General features: G+C 40.9%; 1 protein-coding gene across 7 annotated transcripts in view; it reads right to left on the bottom strand.

Moving 5' to 3' along the window:
• SYNJ2 (synaptojanin 2) overlaps nucleotides 1-15,787 on the bottom strand; it is a 57,758-nt gene that overhangs the window by 2,227 nt on the left and 39,744 nt on the right. For all 7 annotated transcript variants that reach the window (XM_015858301.3, XM_015858304.2, XM_085543481.1 and 4 more), the window contains 13 exons: nucleotides 15,623-15,763; nucleotides 13,377-13,569; nucleotides 11,637-11,795; nucleotides 11,258-11,414; nucleotides 9,765-9,882; nucleotides 8,104-8,322; nucleotides 7,363-7,441; nucleotides 5,999-6,167; nucleotides 5,486-5,638; nucleotides 3,091-3,225; nucleotides 1,858-1,970; nucleotides 1,039-1,147; nucleotides 748-950 (listed from right to left, as the gene is read on the bottom strand). In XM_015858301.3, the coding sequence (XP_015713787.2) occupies nucleotides 748-950; nucleotides 1,039-1,147; nucleotides 1,858-1,970; nucleotides 3,091-3,225; nucleotides 5,486-5,638; nucleotides 5,999-6,167; nucleotides 7,363-7,441; nucleotides 8,104-8,322; nucleotides 9,765-9,882; nucleotides 11,258-11,414; nucleotides 11,637-11,795; nucleotides 13,377-13,569; nucleotides 15,623-15,763 (1,948 nt within the window). The remainder of the gene's footprint in view (nucleotides 1-747; nucleotides 951-1,038; nucleotides 1,148-1,857; nucleotides 1,971-3,090; nucleotides 3,226-5,485; nucleotides 5,639-5,998; nucleotides 6,168-7,362; nucleotides 7,442-8,103; nucleotides 8,323-9,764; nucleotides 9,883-11,257; nucleotides 11,415-11,636; nucleotides 11,796-13,376; nucleotides 13,570-15,622; nucleotides 15,764-15,787) is intronic.

Below are 15,787 nucleotides of genomic sequence, written 5' to 3'. Positions count from 1 at the left end.
CACTGTGATAAGGAAGAGATGGGTCTCTGCCTTTCGCTGTTTGGGATTCAAAGCAGAATTTTATCCTGAGGATGCGTACCTCTGCTCTGCCTTATAGTAAAGCAGCTGGGCTTTGCTCTTTAATACTATATTTTCAATATCAGCCAAAGACTGATATTGATACAGAATATAATATAATATTATAATATAGAATATAATAGATACAGAAATTTCTGTGCAATTCTGTACCTGTAAGTCTTTCTTCCTGATTTTACTAACATCAAAGAAACAAAACAAACAAACAAGCCGAAATGTAGCTATGGGTGGTGTAAAGATGGTTCTGATGCTTCATAATCAACAGAGTAAAAACACAGGAAGCAAAAAAACAGAGTAGAGGGTGGCTTCAATGTGAGACAGATAGTAATTTTTCAAGGTCTGCTCCTTAAAACAAAGCTGATGCAATGAGCAGAGCCATGACAGTTTCACAGCCACTGCCACATACCTTGACAGTGCTCAGACAAACCAGGAGTAACTACATCTACAAGAACAGGCTCATAAAGAGAAAAGCTGAGTGAAAACCTCAGGTTCCTTTCCTTTCTTGACTGCCTCAAACGTTTTTATGACCACAACACAGAGTACCATTTTGGTGCCTGTTGACTAAGAGCCAGGCACTGTTTAAATGATAGGGCGTCAAAACAACTGCTTAACAACTCCCCCAACACACACACCTCTTTTCCATCCTTCACACCATGTAAAGATACAACTTACATTTTCCACCTTGGCTCCGGCCCTTTGCAGGTGTACTGGCTTCTTCGTAGTTGGAACTTTGGGTGGAGGCCGATGGGGCACAAGTGCTGGTCCTGTCTGCGGGCCCTGAAAGGACAGGGACTTTGTGATGCTGGGAGCAGGCTTGGGTTTGGTGACTGTTTGGTTTTGAGTTGGAGCAGGCTTCAGTACATCTTCCTGTAATCCTGAAAAGCAAAACCAAAAAGGATAAGTACACCTGCAGAATTCTGTATTTAAAGATCTTTGGAAAGTGAATTAGAAAGCTGGCCTTACCTCCTTTAGCTTCCATAAGACATCTGATAGCTGCTTCTGCTTCCTCAGCAGTGGTGGTTTTGATCTGCTTGACGTTGTAAGGTTTACTTATTCCAGTCCGAACTTTAGGCTTCAATAAAAAAATACAACAAGTAGTGCTGAGAGAATCATTTTTACTTGTGTTCTTGTAATCTTACGGCTAAGCTCACAGACCTGTAAAGCTCTGATTTTCCAGTGGCTGCTCAGAAATGTATAAATTCTACAGAAATATTGGAGTCTTTTGGCAAGCATTGGACCTTTGTTACCAGCTGAGGAGACAGGCAGATAGCTAACTGCTACAGCTGGTCCCTTAGCCGTCCCTTGTTCAATGCATTATGGTTTCCATCTGGTAAGACAGGAGTGGGGAGTACTGATTTCCCTTCTGATAGGGAGGCAGGCTTGCTGGCACCAGCCAAGACTTTTCCTGTATGCTGGGCTCTAGGGTATCCCATCAAAACTAGGTAAGAAGAGAATTAAAGCACGTTATCATGGTGCTCAAAATTCAAGTTTGCATTTGTCAAAGAACACCACAGAAAATAAACTAACAATACCCTGGATGTGCCCCATTCTCTCTCCTTGCTCTTTGGCCTCTCATTCTTGACAATTTAATACTGTTTTTCTGGGGTCCAGCTGGTCCTATGGTCTAGTATTACACAAACTCATCTTAGCATTTCCAGCTCAGGCAGGCAATGGACTTCCTTCCTTGTATGACAAGAGCATTACATACTTGATGCTCAATGACTGCATGGATGGGCGAGATGAGGATGATGCCACATGGCCACATTGAGAGGCAGGACTCACCGGCTGCTGAGGAGCTCCAGGTAGCAGCTTTGCCGTGGCCAGGATAGAGCAGGTGGAGTGGCCTCCTGAAGAGAGGGAACCATCTGAAGAGGACTTTTTGCCTGATGTTCCAGCTGAAAGAGGAATAAAAATGGCTCGTTGCATTTAGTTGAAATTGTTTCAAAGAATGGAACTGAAAGATGTTTGTGAAAAATGAAAGAGACAGTCACTGTCCCTGCTCCTCCAAGTGATGGGCACATTAGGTAAGACCTTCCTGAGGGACATCAGAGACCTTGAGTCCTGCCTGGGTGCCAAGAGAAGCACACTTTGATGTAGGGGGAATAAACGGGCTGAAGTTGTTATTGCTTTAAGTCTAAGATGGAAAAACCTAAACACAAACAAAATCTTGACCTGTTTCAGAAAGCATTTTCCTAGTTAGTCTTGCTTTCATTTAACAATTTAGTTAACTGAGCATTAACACTTTTCAGGCATACAAGTACTAATGCCAGAATTGTCACTTCTGTACAGCAGACTCAAATGAATGGGAATAATGCTGAAGAACTCATCTTCCAGCAAGGAGTCTGATAGAACCTTTGAATTAAGACTGGAAAATATATAAAGAGAGGATTTGAGGGCTGCAAAAAACAATATGGTGCATAGCTTGTGTCACACAGAAGACCCGGATGATTATCTGGATTTAGCAACCAGCATTCTTCCAAAAGCAGCTATAAGAACATGAGCAATGCAGTACTGATGACCTCTTGGGTGAGTAGAGCTCAGGTAATCAGCACCTTTGTGCTTCACTGAACACAAAAGTGAACTTGCAAAGTAAAGTAGAAAAGGACAAATAATACAGAACAAGCATTTTGTTAAAGCTTTTAAAAAGAAGATTACAGTTAAGTCATACACAAGGAGACTAGAATAAAACACCCAGCAACTTTCTAAGCCAGCAGGCATAAATAATGGTGTTTATTGTGACAAAGTGGCAGGTCAACTCATTGAAATGAGTGATGAGTTAGTACTGCCATTCTGTACTCACTAAGGCATAGAGCCTTTCTTTAAGGAATATCTGTCACCCTAAAAACAGACTTCCCCCGTTGCTATCTGTGGCCGTAGGCAGACTAAAGCAGGCTGGGAAGCAAACAGAGCAGCAGCTTGACATTTCAAAACAATGTCACTTTCTTCATCACCCAGAAATGGCAGGCAAAACTGTTCAGCAGGGGCCAACACAATGTAAAAGAAAGTTAAACTCACCAGGAGGAGGAGGCCTCTGGGGGGGCTGGAGTGGCCGAGGCCTATTAGGAACGGACAGGGACCGGCTTGGAGACCGGCGGTGATGTTCCCTGCCTGCCTCCAGGTCCTGCTTCAAATTAACCAGATCTGCATCATCTAGGGAAATTTTAGAAAGGATTTTTAGAAAGGATTCATATCAGACAATTGCTGGAGAGCATGCACCAAATCTGGGCCATCTGTACAGAGGCAGCGACAAATGGCAATCCCAAGCCAGGTATCTCAGCAACAGCACATGGCTTCTTTCATCCTGTTTGCTCCCCTGGAATAGCTCCCTGCTCCCAACTGAGAAACACCTTCCCACCCTTTTGTCAAATACTTCCCTCTCTCCTTCTCTCTCCAGCATTTGTTAACTGTTCCTGCTGACACACAGTCCGCCTGCATCTGATTTCTGGGTTACCACTCACCTCGTTACACTGAAGGCCTTTCACAGGCAGAATTCAGTGACCTGGTATCATTCAAACTGAGGCACAGCAGCCATGGGAAAGTGAGTCACGATCAGTTCCTAACTCTTCCCTCCCAAAGGCTGCAATTCCCTCTGAAGATTAAGCAACCTTTCTTGCTCAGAACTGTTTTTGTGTCAGAGAAAGTGCTATCTGAATCACTCCCTCATCACATCTCTGCTTTCCAGCAATGTTTCATTACAGGTACACCTGCTTCAATGTGATAGCCCTTGGATGCACCTGCAATGATTGTGCTATTGCATTTTGACTACATCTTAGCCTCTCTGACTGCTGGAGAGGAGTAGAGATGGTTTCCAGCTCCTAGCCGGCTGCACTGGGGGCCTTCACCTCAGTTCTCTCACCTCCTTCCCCTACCCAGGCTTGCAGCAATGGCCTCTAGGGCTCCAGAAGCCACTGGGTTTAATTTTGTCCCTGTGGTTTGGAGAGGAGGGGGCAGGAAGTAACAAGCAGTAGTCTCTCCTTCTTTAGGAATTCTTAGATGAGTTCCTGTTCTTCAGAGAGTTGTACTCTCTGGGGAATGCTGAGCTGCCTCACACTTTCCTGCTCCCACTCAGCACCAGATGGCAGCTGCAGAGACACAGCCTGTGATCTGCCCCACTTCCTTCTGCATTTTCTCTAAGCAACAGATATGGTCTCATCATTATGACCCAAGGTGCCATGCAGATACCACAGCTGAATATTCCGGCAGTAATTCTGAGCACAAGACAAAAATCAGCCACTACCACTCTATCCCTCCTGCTTAAAAGACTGCTGTTTTTTGGCAGTGGCTCTCAGGAATATCTGACCTCTGAAACACTCATGCACACTAATGTGCTTCTGTCTGCATCCAGCACCAACTCTACAGTCACCATACCTTTGATAGGAGGCACTCAGGCAGAACTGTAAGTTTGGGGAGGCATCTGGAATCACAGAGACTTTCAAGATGGACTGAATGCACCATATTTTGACTTTCCAAGATCATAACAGCACCTCAGACTCCTTCAGACTATAATCTGTAGCCTCTTGCATACTTTTTGATATATATTTTTGTGTGCAGAGAAGAGCTAGTGCGGGTGAAAAGAATGCCTGCAATTCTCTGGAGTGTAATGAATCATCACACAGTAGGCCAGAGGTGTTTGGAGGGCAAGCCATCTCATAGTACAAAGTGCTAGTTTTCACTGTATTTAATAATGACAGATTACTTGTTGGCTCAGAGCTAAGTTTCTGGGTCTGTCTACACACTGCACACAGATTAAGGTGGGTCAGAAAGCTGAATATCACTGCTATTGTTTGGAATGTCTACCTGTGTAAACTTAAGAATTTCATTTAATCTTTATGAAACCTGCTTCTGACTCAGCCTCTAAAGGCATTAGAGTTTTCACTTTTATGTCAGAAGATATTTTTGTTCTGTGGGAGTGCAGAAAGAGATTCTGAATCACCTGCTGATGGCAATGAAGTGTTTAAAATGAGACCCAGCCTGTCTCATCTTGGCCACTGTGGTCTGTCCTGATCGCAGTACAGAGCTCATCACCAAACCAACAGCAATCCTTGCATTTGACGTTGCCCTGGCCCTTACTAACAAGGAAATAAAGTATGGATGATTTAGTATTTTATGCCCTGGTGCCGTACAATATCAAATGAATAAAAAGAAATAATTTATTATTTATGACTCTAAAAGGAAACTGGCATTTCTCAGCACTACTACCTTGCCCTGGGCTGGAACGAAGTAAGATCTAAGCTTTATTATCTGTATGGCTGTGTTGCCTTGGTTACAATCACTACATGAACATGTATCAAAAAGATAATCATTACCTTAGAAAGGCCTACAATAAAATATAAATGAACAGGGAAATACAGACAAAAGGAGAATAAACAACAAGTGTTCAGGTCTTACTTAAGGAACATACATAATTTACCTTTATAGAGCCGTGGGTTTTGTCCAGATTTGGTTGAAAGAGCTGTGGATGAAAGGTGTCCAGAACCATCAGGCAAATATTCTGCTGTGTCTGCTTCCAGGTGTTGACACAAAGCATCATCTAAATACTCGTCTTCATCCTCCACTATATCACCTGAATTAAAATATTAAATGACACAGACTCAATGAGAAAGTGCGTAAATAAACTGAACATACACAATGGCTAAGCTTCTTTTGTAATCCATGGTTCACTGCAGTTTGTTTCTATCCAGGCAACAGTACCACACATTGGATTTGGTAACCTATGCTGTTACCATTACACTGATAGACTAATCTTAGCAATAGTTCTCTGCCCAGGCATAGTTCTGGGTCACAGTTTTATTTACAATCCTCTTTTTAAGCGGTGTGGCTTCATTGTAATTTAGAATACCAACAACACTCATAATCCATGCTCTGTGCAACTGAAGCCAGTGAAACAACTTCTCGCAGCTTAGCTTAGAAACCTGCTACTCACCTTCTGAGTCATAGTCTGAACTTGAAAAGTCAAAATTTTCTTCCAAAAGACAGGAATTTGCAGTGGGGGACATGGGGACAATGCTGTCCCGTTTCCGAGTGATTTCCTCCTGAAGTCCCTTCAGCCAGTCCTTCGTTTTGGGACGGATCTTCACTGTTCTACCTCTGACCTAATACAGAAAATTATTACCCCTTTGCCAAGCAGAGGCACAAAACAAAAATGCCTAAGCAAGGTGTTACTGCTTGCTTTTAAGTTATATAACAACATCTTAGAAGATAAATGAGAAGGAAGCGCACTTCATACCCTCATAACAACTTTTCAGACTGTAATGATATTCTTGAAAGAAAATAAGCCTCAAAGCTCATTAGGAGGTGCTGCTGCTTTTGGGGGTTACTTGAGAAAGTTGCGAAATATCAGCTATCATCAAAATGATACTGTGATATTCATAATGGAGTGGGAGGATTCCTTTTTTTAGTCAGCAGCTTTAAAACACACAGAACCTTGTTACCTGCTGCCATCTGTAAGGAGGCTCTGCTCAGAAAATCCCAGATTTGAGAGTTGATGCACTGACTGATTAATATTTGATAGAAAGATTAAGACAGCAGCTGATTGTATGTGTTACTCCATGACACTTCAACAGGTATCCAAAATAGTGGCTTTGGCTTGGAAACTGTTAGCTTGAAAACTTCCTGACTCTGGTTCCTAGCTCCTTCACATGCTGTGCACATATAACAGCATTCAATTCTGTGCTATAGATTAGATCAATGAAGCAAACCAAATTAAAAGATAAAACTCCAAATATGAAAGAACAACAACAGTTAAATCCGCTACTTCAGTGTTGAGTTTACACTGCAGCCCCACACAGTAGGCATAAATGACGGGGTTGATAAATTGTAGTGTATATGTGTGGGAAGGAAGAACAAGGGACTAGAATATAAACTACTTACAGCTAATGCTGCACTTGCCATGGAGGGCAATGGATCATGTTGATCTAGGAGGTGTTTAGAGGGTACAGTTAAAGGAAACAAAAATCTCTAAACAACAATCTTGAGCACGCTTTGGCAACAGTATAAATACACAGCCTCTAGAGCTTCAAGTGCCAAAGCAATGGCCAAGTCCACATAGCCTGCAGTGGTATCTCAAAGCACTGCTCAGGAACTCCAAGAAAAGTTGCCCTCCTGAAACTGAAATACTGCACTAACATTAAAAAGTTCAGCAGCTGCAAAAGCCAAGGCCTTAGTGAGCATGAAGCGTCTTTAAATAGGATTAGTTAAATTTCTAACTAAATTAAGTATCTCATTCTAAGCAACCACTTTTGAGAAATCTGGTATGAGATTATTATAGTAAGTATGAGATGGTCTTACTTTGATACCATCTATATCCATAACACGAAGTGCTGACTTGCTGTCTGCAAATGTTACCAGCATTTGGCCTCCACTGATCCTATTGAAAAAAGATAGAGGAGAAAAAATAGTGCACTTCACTTCACCAGTGAGCAAAAAGCCTTAAATGCAACCAAGGTCATTCTGTAATGCCATTTATTTGGTCTCAGCTTTATTTTACTCACAACTACATTCTGGGGAGAAGCTGAGCTCCTCCCCTTCCCTTCCCCTCCCATCCTCTGTGTGACCCCAGTGACATGCCTGTTACTGGCTCATCCCTGAAGAAGCAGTATAAACATCTTGGCAGCTGTTGGCAGGATATCCAGTCCAATAACTACACACCCTTACTGCTTTCCTTGGCATATTCCTCCTTAACCTCAGAGGACATATGATGTCCCAGAGATTCATACATCATCAAGCTGTCTAGTGAGTGTGAAAGAGTGCTGGAAGAGAGTATATTGCCTCAGAGGAAGTGAAGCGTGTCCAGAGGAACAGCCAGAAGAAACAGTACACCTAAATGAAGCCTAGATTACTTCTTTAGCAGGCTGACAAGAAGGAAAAGATATCCAAAATATATATATATTTCATTTCTAATAAAGAATTAAACATAGTGGAATTCCATGTACTGCTTTCTAATACAAAACAAATTCTGTCTGGATATAAAGGGAATTGCTAACCTGTGTTTTTTAACAGATGATACACCACTTGAGATCCCAAATTTACCTGACCAGAACAACAGTGCCATAATCCTCAAACATCTGCATAAGCTCTGTACGCAGGTCCTCAGGAAAATCATTTTTCTCTTCTGGTGCTGGTGATAGCAGATTTACCACCACTGTGGCATCCAGTGGTCCCTGGAAAGATGACACTTCCCGAAAAACATTCTCACGAGCACCTTCATTGACTTCCTGGACTTCCACTTCTACAATAGCTAACACAGGCCTACAAGAAATAAAGGAGAAATGCCTATTTAAAATTAAAATCAATGCTACCCAATAGGAAACATATAAAATGAGAAACGTTTCTATACATCTATGGCCATTTTTAAGTCCACAGTGTCAAAGTTCATTACAAATCTTTAGTTATTCACTTCCTTCTTAGGTAAACAGGCTTCTTATATATGCTGTACACAGAAAGAGAAGAAGAACAAATTACTTAAGGTCTCCCTGTAAGAAAACACTGTGGTGCTGGAAATTTGGAGTCTGCTGGATTGCTTCATTTCTCCCATAGTGGAAAATCATGCCTTGAACACTGTCAATTGTATTCACCAGTTCTTCATTAACTGAGTGTAACAGTGAGGACACACCACAGACAAACTCAAATAACAACTGCGGGCAGCAGTTCTTGCAAACCTCTAGCCCAAGATTACCAGGATACTTTGCTCCTTTTTAACTGTCTGTCTCCCAGAGCCCCTGCAGAACAGGAAGGCGATCTATCCTGCTAGGCATGGCCACATGAAGATACCTGTCTGTCAAAAAATTAAGGACCTAGTTGCCCTTCTTTGGGTGCTTACAAGGGCCTTGATATCCTTTGCATTCTGACATATTGACACATGTTTGCTACATAGCAATACAATTAGTCAACACTACAAACTTGCTTCTTCAGCAGTTTCTTGCATATTACCTCTCTGCACATTAGATCTAAACACAACTGGGAAAGATATCTGAAAGAGTAAAGCTCGTCTCATCTCCAAGGATGCCATCAACATTCTCACCTGCATATACACACAGAGTAGTGTGTATATGGAAAAGCTGTTTCTAACTGTTTCAGAATTACTATTTCCTACTTGCAAGAGAATATGCATTACCAGAAATCCTAAAAAGGAAAAAGGGAGGAAAAAAAATGCAGAGGAACTGTTAGCTATTTCTATTAGCACTGTGAATCGTTATGCATTACCATATGTCACAATGATACGGCCAAGCCTTTTTTCTAGCACAAACATTGGGAAAGCAAAGCTGCTGACTGTAATTTTTTTTTACAGTTGAGTCCACTGAAATAGAAAACCAATGTACAAGAGCCATGTTTCACAGATTGCATCCTCAGGGTCCTGTAAAATGAGTGCAGCAGTTCCACTGCTTTGTGGAACACAGCAATGTCAGAGACCTGACACGGAGAAGTTGATTGCTTGAAGTATGTTCTCTCATTGCTAGAGGGATACAAAACAATCCTCACATGTGAGAGCACCATGAGAAGTACAGAGATAGCTGCTGTGGATCACTGAGCACTGCAGTGAGGAGCAATATTGTATTTCTTCCTGAGGGTGTAAATGGGTATGACAAAGATATTATGAGTACAAGGGCACTTCCAAGGTGTAAAGAAAATAAATACAACAAACCACACATTCTAGCCTAGTAGAACTTCTGATTATTTGCTTAAGATTTTACCTGTGGTCAGATGCTTGTAGCTCAGCTCTCCCATAGTACATCAAGGCTCCAGGGGTCCAGGTGTGTCTGACTTTAGTTTCTGCATTCAGATCACTGTCTAGAAGATTAATCTCTCCAGCTGTGCAGCACAAAACATCATTTGAAACTCACTTACAGCTATTTTTACTAATAGTGAAGAGACAGTTTATTAGGATGTAATTCACAGACCCTAGCAGTGAGATGTGTTATGTGGTTACCAGCAAAATGACAACCTGAATGTCACTCAATCAATCGCCTGCACAATCTGTGTTGATCAAGGGTCATATTAGTATTTTCCTCCCTGCAGCCCTTCTGAGCATGGAAAGATACAGTATTTGTTAACGACTCCTACATGGCGTGGGCTCTCGCAGACCTGCTAGATGGAGTAACACATAGAACATAAGACCTATCAGCTCAAGTCCTTGCAGGCATTAGTCTTACTAAGCAAAATAAAGAACACGCTTTGAAAATACTGAAGGATTTTCTTTCTTATGAAATGAAGAACAGCCAGCCCAAGAGGGATCACTGTTCTAACCTACAGTTTTCCTTTCCCAGATTACATCATTACATTACAATGATTTAAGCTCTTCATTTTACTTTTTCTTTCCCTAAGTAATTGTGAATAAATCTGTATCACACTGACACATTCTCTGATTACTGTAGATTTGCTTTGTAGTTTCCACACTTGGAAGTACTCATGGTATGACTTGGATTCCAAGCAGAAGTTCCCTGGCATGTTAAAAATCACATCTGCAGGCACAAACCAAATTATTTGTCCAGCGATTATGTTTTTAATGTGAAGTCGTGCAGATTTTATAAACATCTGAACACAGATATGCCTGCAGACTGAGAGGACAGTTATAAAAGTTGTCACAGGAAACACAAAGAAATACTTTTTCATTTTGCTACTGTGTTCTGTGAAAAACGAATCAAAATTCTCTATGGATACCTGCTGTACTGGCCACACCTGATCTCCGAGTATTTCATAAGTACTAACTAATGAAATCTCCCCAGACTCAAGAAACTGGTAGAAACCTTCCTAGGAGTTACTAAGGAATAAGTAGATACAGAAAAGTATTTACACAGCTACTGAGGACAAGACAAACAACGAATCTATTCTTTATCAACATGGGAACTTTATGTGGAGTAATGATTCTGCTGAAAAGCAAGAGAATATCTTCTAGATTATCACAGGTGGGTTGCTGTCAGTTCTTCAGCTAGCTCCCAGCATGTTTCCAATCTGTAGCATGAAGCCTTTGTTCACCCACTTAAGAATTAAGGGCTGTCTCTGTGAGTTATTCCAATGAAGCTGAAATACGTCTGCTTTAGCAAAGATACTGCAATTTGAATATGCCTAAGTGGCACATCCAGCTCCTGCAGCCTGAAATTCACAAACTCCCTCTTCCTTATGTGGGTTCTGGATCAAAATGAAATGTGAAATTTTCAAATAAGGAAAGAGAAAAAAGCCTACACACCTGTTTTTTCAAAAGGCAGTTTCTTTCTCCACCAAAGAACTCGGTCAGTCCAAGCCGGGGTTCTGCACTTGTCACTTGTATCGTAAGCCTCTGACCCAACATCATATTTATAGGTTGGTCCAAAATTAATAGTCCCTTCATGGAAGTCTTTAAAAATCTATGGAAAGATATACCATCTCTTTGACTCAGTTACATATGAGGTAGGTGCCATTGTGCTCTTACCAACTTTTCCACGAATAAACAACATTCTGATTTTTAAAGAGATTCATGTACTATAAATGTCTGAGAATGCAATGTTTCCCTCTCTCAAAGAATTAGACCAAGCCAATATTCAAGAAAACAACCCTAAAGCATAAACAAACAAGACACGCTGCCTTACCTTTCCACTGGATTTTTGCTGTTGTAGTTGATCAAATTCCAAAAGTGTTTTCCAATCTTGACGTTTGAGAAAATAAAAGACTTCTTCGTATGTTAGATCAATGCGATAGTTAAAATCGCCACACCAGAAGACATAGTCATGAGAGAATACATTTCGTCCCTAGTTTGGAGAATACAGTTAGCATTAAATCACATTTAGGAAAAGAACTTTTAAGTGCACTGAAATACACAATGGAGTCTCTTAATTATTAAATACCAGATCACATACTTTCCATATCCTACACACTGAAATCCATTTTGAAAAGGACTACTTCCTGCACTGCCTTTTTGTGTCCCACTGAGCTGAATTCTGTAAACAAGAACATTAGATTTTCTCTGTTTTCGGAAGGTATGCCTAAGCTGGAACTCCAGCTTTAAATTCACAATTTGGCTGAATGTATGAAGATAAAAGAAAATTGGTTTGTTTTCCTAACACATTTCACACATGTGTATCTATTCATTCTAAGTAAAGCACAAGATGTACCGCACTACCAAGACACAGCAACAAAGGTCTTAAGAATGAGCTCCAAATTTGATCTTATGTGCACAGTGCCATAGTTTTGTAAATGTATTGAAATAAAACATCACTAGAAATTCACTCCAGACCTATGTTTAATATCCTATTATTCTATCTAGTCACTTTCTTTTAAGTTGGGCTATAAGCCACAAAAACCCTCTAAACGCCTCTAAAACAGCTATAGCTGTCATAGCACTAGAGGGCACTCTTTATATGTATTTTACACACAAGATACAGTCAGTTACTTCAAGTGTAAAGGACATAAAATAGCTAATGAGATATTACAAAGGAAAACTACCACAAGCGCAACTTTATGGCCATATAGAACAGAATCTCTATGCAGGATTTCTGAACTGTCAGTATTATTTCATACATAAACCACAGCTAATTAATATGCCGTATGTGCCAAGCCTCTAAAACCTTGCAAACCACAGGGAGTTAAAATTTTATGCCTTGCAACCAAAATGCTATTGCCTGCTGACTAAACAGAATACATAGACTGGTCCACTCCCTCTCTGGTTTAGGACCTCTCCCGAGTGGCCTGAGGAAACCCTGCAGAAATTTAAGGAACCGACATTAAGGGAAGGGAAGCAAAAAGGCACTACTGCTATATCCCATGGGTTACTTGTTGGCCTGAGAAGATATGTGTGAAATAAAACACTGCAGTGATTGATTTTACACCCCTCAGGGGAAAAATTATTCATATGGACTAATAAATAGTGCCTACTTGCCACATTCTGAGATAAACCAGCAGTTCCTCAACAGAGACGCATTCAAGAGGACACAATGAGGGGAACAGAATGTACGTTAACAGACACCAAGAACTGATACATCATAACCAAGCAGAAGCAGATAAGGCACTGATGTGCCATGGTCTTTGAGGAATCCCTGCTAGCTAGTGCCAGCAAGGGCTACACTCTCTGAACGCTATATCAGCAACATAGACATCATCCCCAAGGATGTTTCCCATCAGATTTGTCATTTAAGTCGCACTGCCCCAAAAGATCAGCTTGAAAACTGCTCAAAGGCCAGGACTTTCTGAGCACTGCAACCACTGTATTTTTGAAAAGTGGAGAACTTCTGTAAAGCAAGTGCTATATTGGGTGCTAAAGAACGCAAAGAGAGGCAATGTAAAGACACAGCCTTTACCTCCCACATTTTCAGTACATGTACACTTATTCTTACCATGGGGAAGCTGAGTTTCTGTGTGATTTCTTTATAGTCTTCATTCCTTTCCTTCACCTGAGTCTGCCCAGCAGTTAAGTGACTGCATATAAAGCAGAAACTGGTACTATAAAACTGGAAACGGATGCTCACTGCCCCTTTATTTCCAGTCTTTCCTCCCATTCCTGTCTTCACAGTGTCTATTGCCACATCCCTGCATGAAAAAAAATAATAATTATTATTACCATTACATCCCCTTTTATACTTTTGACCACGTGAGTATCTGCTTTTTCAGACAGCTAACAACTCAAGTGGTGTTACTATGCATTGAAAAACCCAACTTCACAGTCGGTGACACATTTTTTCAGTCAATTAAAAAGCAACAGACCATAAACCATAACCTGTTAAATCGGATGCAGTAATCATTGGATACAACTGTGTAGACCAAACTCTCAAAATAAGTTACGTTTTAATGACAAATAACTCAGGCCCTCCACACGTATAATTACATAATATTTCCATGTTGTGATTAGCACACAAGAAGATGAATTGCTTGGCAAGACAGACCACCTGCCTGCAGGAAAATTCCTCTCAGATTGGTAGTCTATTCCAAGAATAAACCATGCCTGTCTGATCAGATAAGCAAATGATGAGATCATTGTAATCAACTCCAGCACCATGTACGTCCTTCCCATTGAGAAAATTTCCAGACAGAAGCCAGGTAGCTCTAGACAAGAATAATACTGGCTTTAAGTATGGGGCAGGGGGAAAATACTAAGTCAAACACTAAGCCAAATAGTGGCTTCCTGCCAGGCACTGATAACCTTAATAAAGAAAGACATTACAGGTTCTCCCTGTTTTTCTCTTTGTTTTCATCTATCTTTTTCAGTTTCTTTCCCGTCTTTTCTGCCCTCCATCTATTTTCTTCTTTGTTGGCTTCTTCTCCTAATCGCAGAAAGCCACCAGAAAAGACACCCTCAGGGAGACAAAAAAAGGACCATCACTGTTTTCTGTGAAAAGTTGGATTTCTAGTGCTCAGAAAGAAGTAGGCATTCAGTCTTTTTCTCTGTAAGTACTTCTCCTTTCTGCTTCCTGACTATCCAATTGCTGACTGATATTTATCTGACTTCCATTCATGGCAAAGGTTATGTTGAGATAGCCCACTGTATATGCTTGTATTTCTTCATTCCTGTAAGTACTCTGTAAGCTTCTGCAATTCTCTCATTGTATTTCTCCATTCTCTGACTTAATCTGTCTTAATCTCTTCAATCTCTGTAAGTACAGAAGCTTTTTTGCACTTCTAATAACTTCTGTTTTCCTTTTATAGGATGTGGGAAAAGCTACATAAGCTCATAGGTTAGATTTGATTACTCACATATACCATGCAGCAATACATCAGCATTAAATAATGAACTTAGTCACTACAATCAAACCCTTCCCTTTTTCTCCTAGTTTCAGAGGCTCATATCCAATTCCAAGCAGTCTGACAGTTGCTCTAGACTTTAGGACAAGAAGATGCCCAAGGATAGATTCAGCTAACTACTCATTTCCTACCAATTCACACTTCGCCTGTACAATTCTTGCCCAGGGCAAAAGCAATTTAATGCACTAAACCCTGCAGCTTGATATTCTTCCCTTTTTTTAATAAAAATGAGAATTTTCCAGGGGCAAGAAGAGTTTGGTTGGGCACCAAGGACATCTGTGCTAGTAAGCCAAGGACGCACAGCTCTGGGCTCTCCTAACTAGGCACATACTTCTCTTTTTTGTGACATCTCATAGAAAAAAATACTTAACAAGCACTCAAATATCAATGAGAAAAATTATCTCTCTCCCTCTAACACTTCTTTCCAACTTTTCCAATTCATTTCAAGCCTGGAACTGTGTTCTGTGCAGAACTAATAAGGATAGGGCTAGAAAGTAAAACCTGTCCTTCAGGCAGAGGCAGGCACTTTTCTTCACTTGATGCTCAGAATGCTTTTGGGCATTCTGAGTCAGGTCATTCATTTCCCAAACAAGGCTCTACAACTAGAACATGCCTGGATTCCTTGCTGAATTGGAAGAAGATGTATTGGGCTGGTCCTTGGGCTGCTCCAGGGGAGAGAGTCCAAACTTATGCTACCTGGAGACACACCTCTCCTACATAGAAATTCAGGTTTGCACAATTTCACCCAAATTTAAAATCATTCCCACTCTCTCTGGCCAAACTCCAACCACAGCCACCACTGAAAATGTAGACTATAATGACTTGGGTTTTGTTTTATTTTTACCTGATGAAGGGAACATGATAGGGTCGAACAAAGATGAAGAGACAGACACCAACAAGTTGTGCTGATGTCAGCTGGATGTAGCGATGAGTCCTGGAAATAGCCTTTTGAAGCTGTTCTCCCCACATCTTTCTATTTGTTGTACTGGAACAAACACAAAATCATTTA

This window comes from Coturnix japonica, chromosome 3 (genome assembly GCF_054131305.1).
Source record: "Coturnix japonica strain WE chromosome 3, WE-NBRP24, whole genome shotgun sequence".
NCBI classification, from domain to species: Eukaryota; Metazoa; Chordata; class Aves; order Galliformes; family Phasianidae; genus Coturnix; species Coturnix japonica.
Note: the sequence above shows the minus strand (reverse complement) of the source record. Positions and strands in the feature narration are given on the sequence as shown.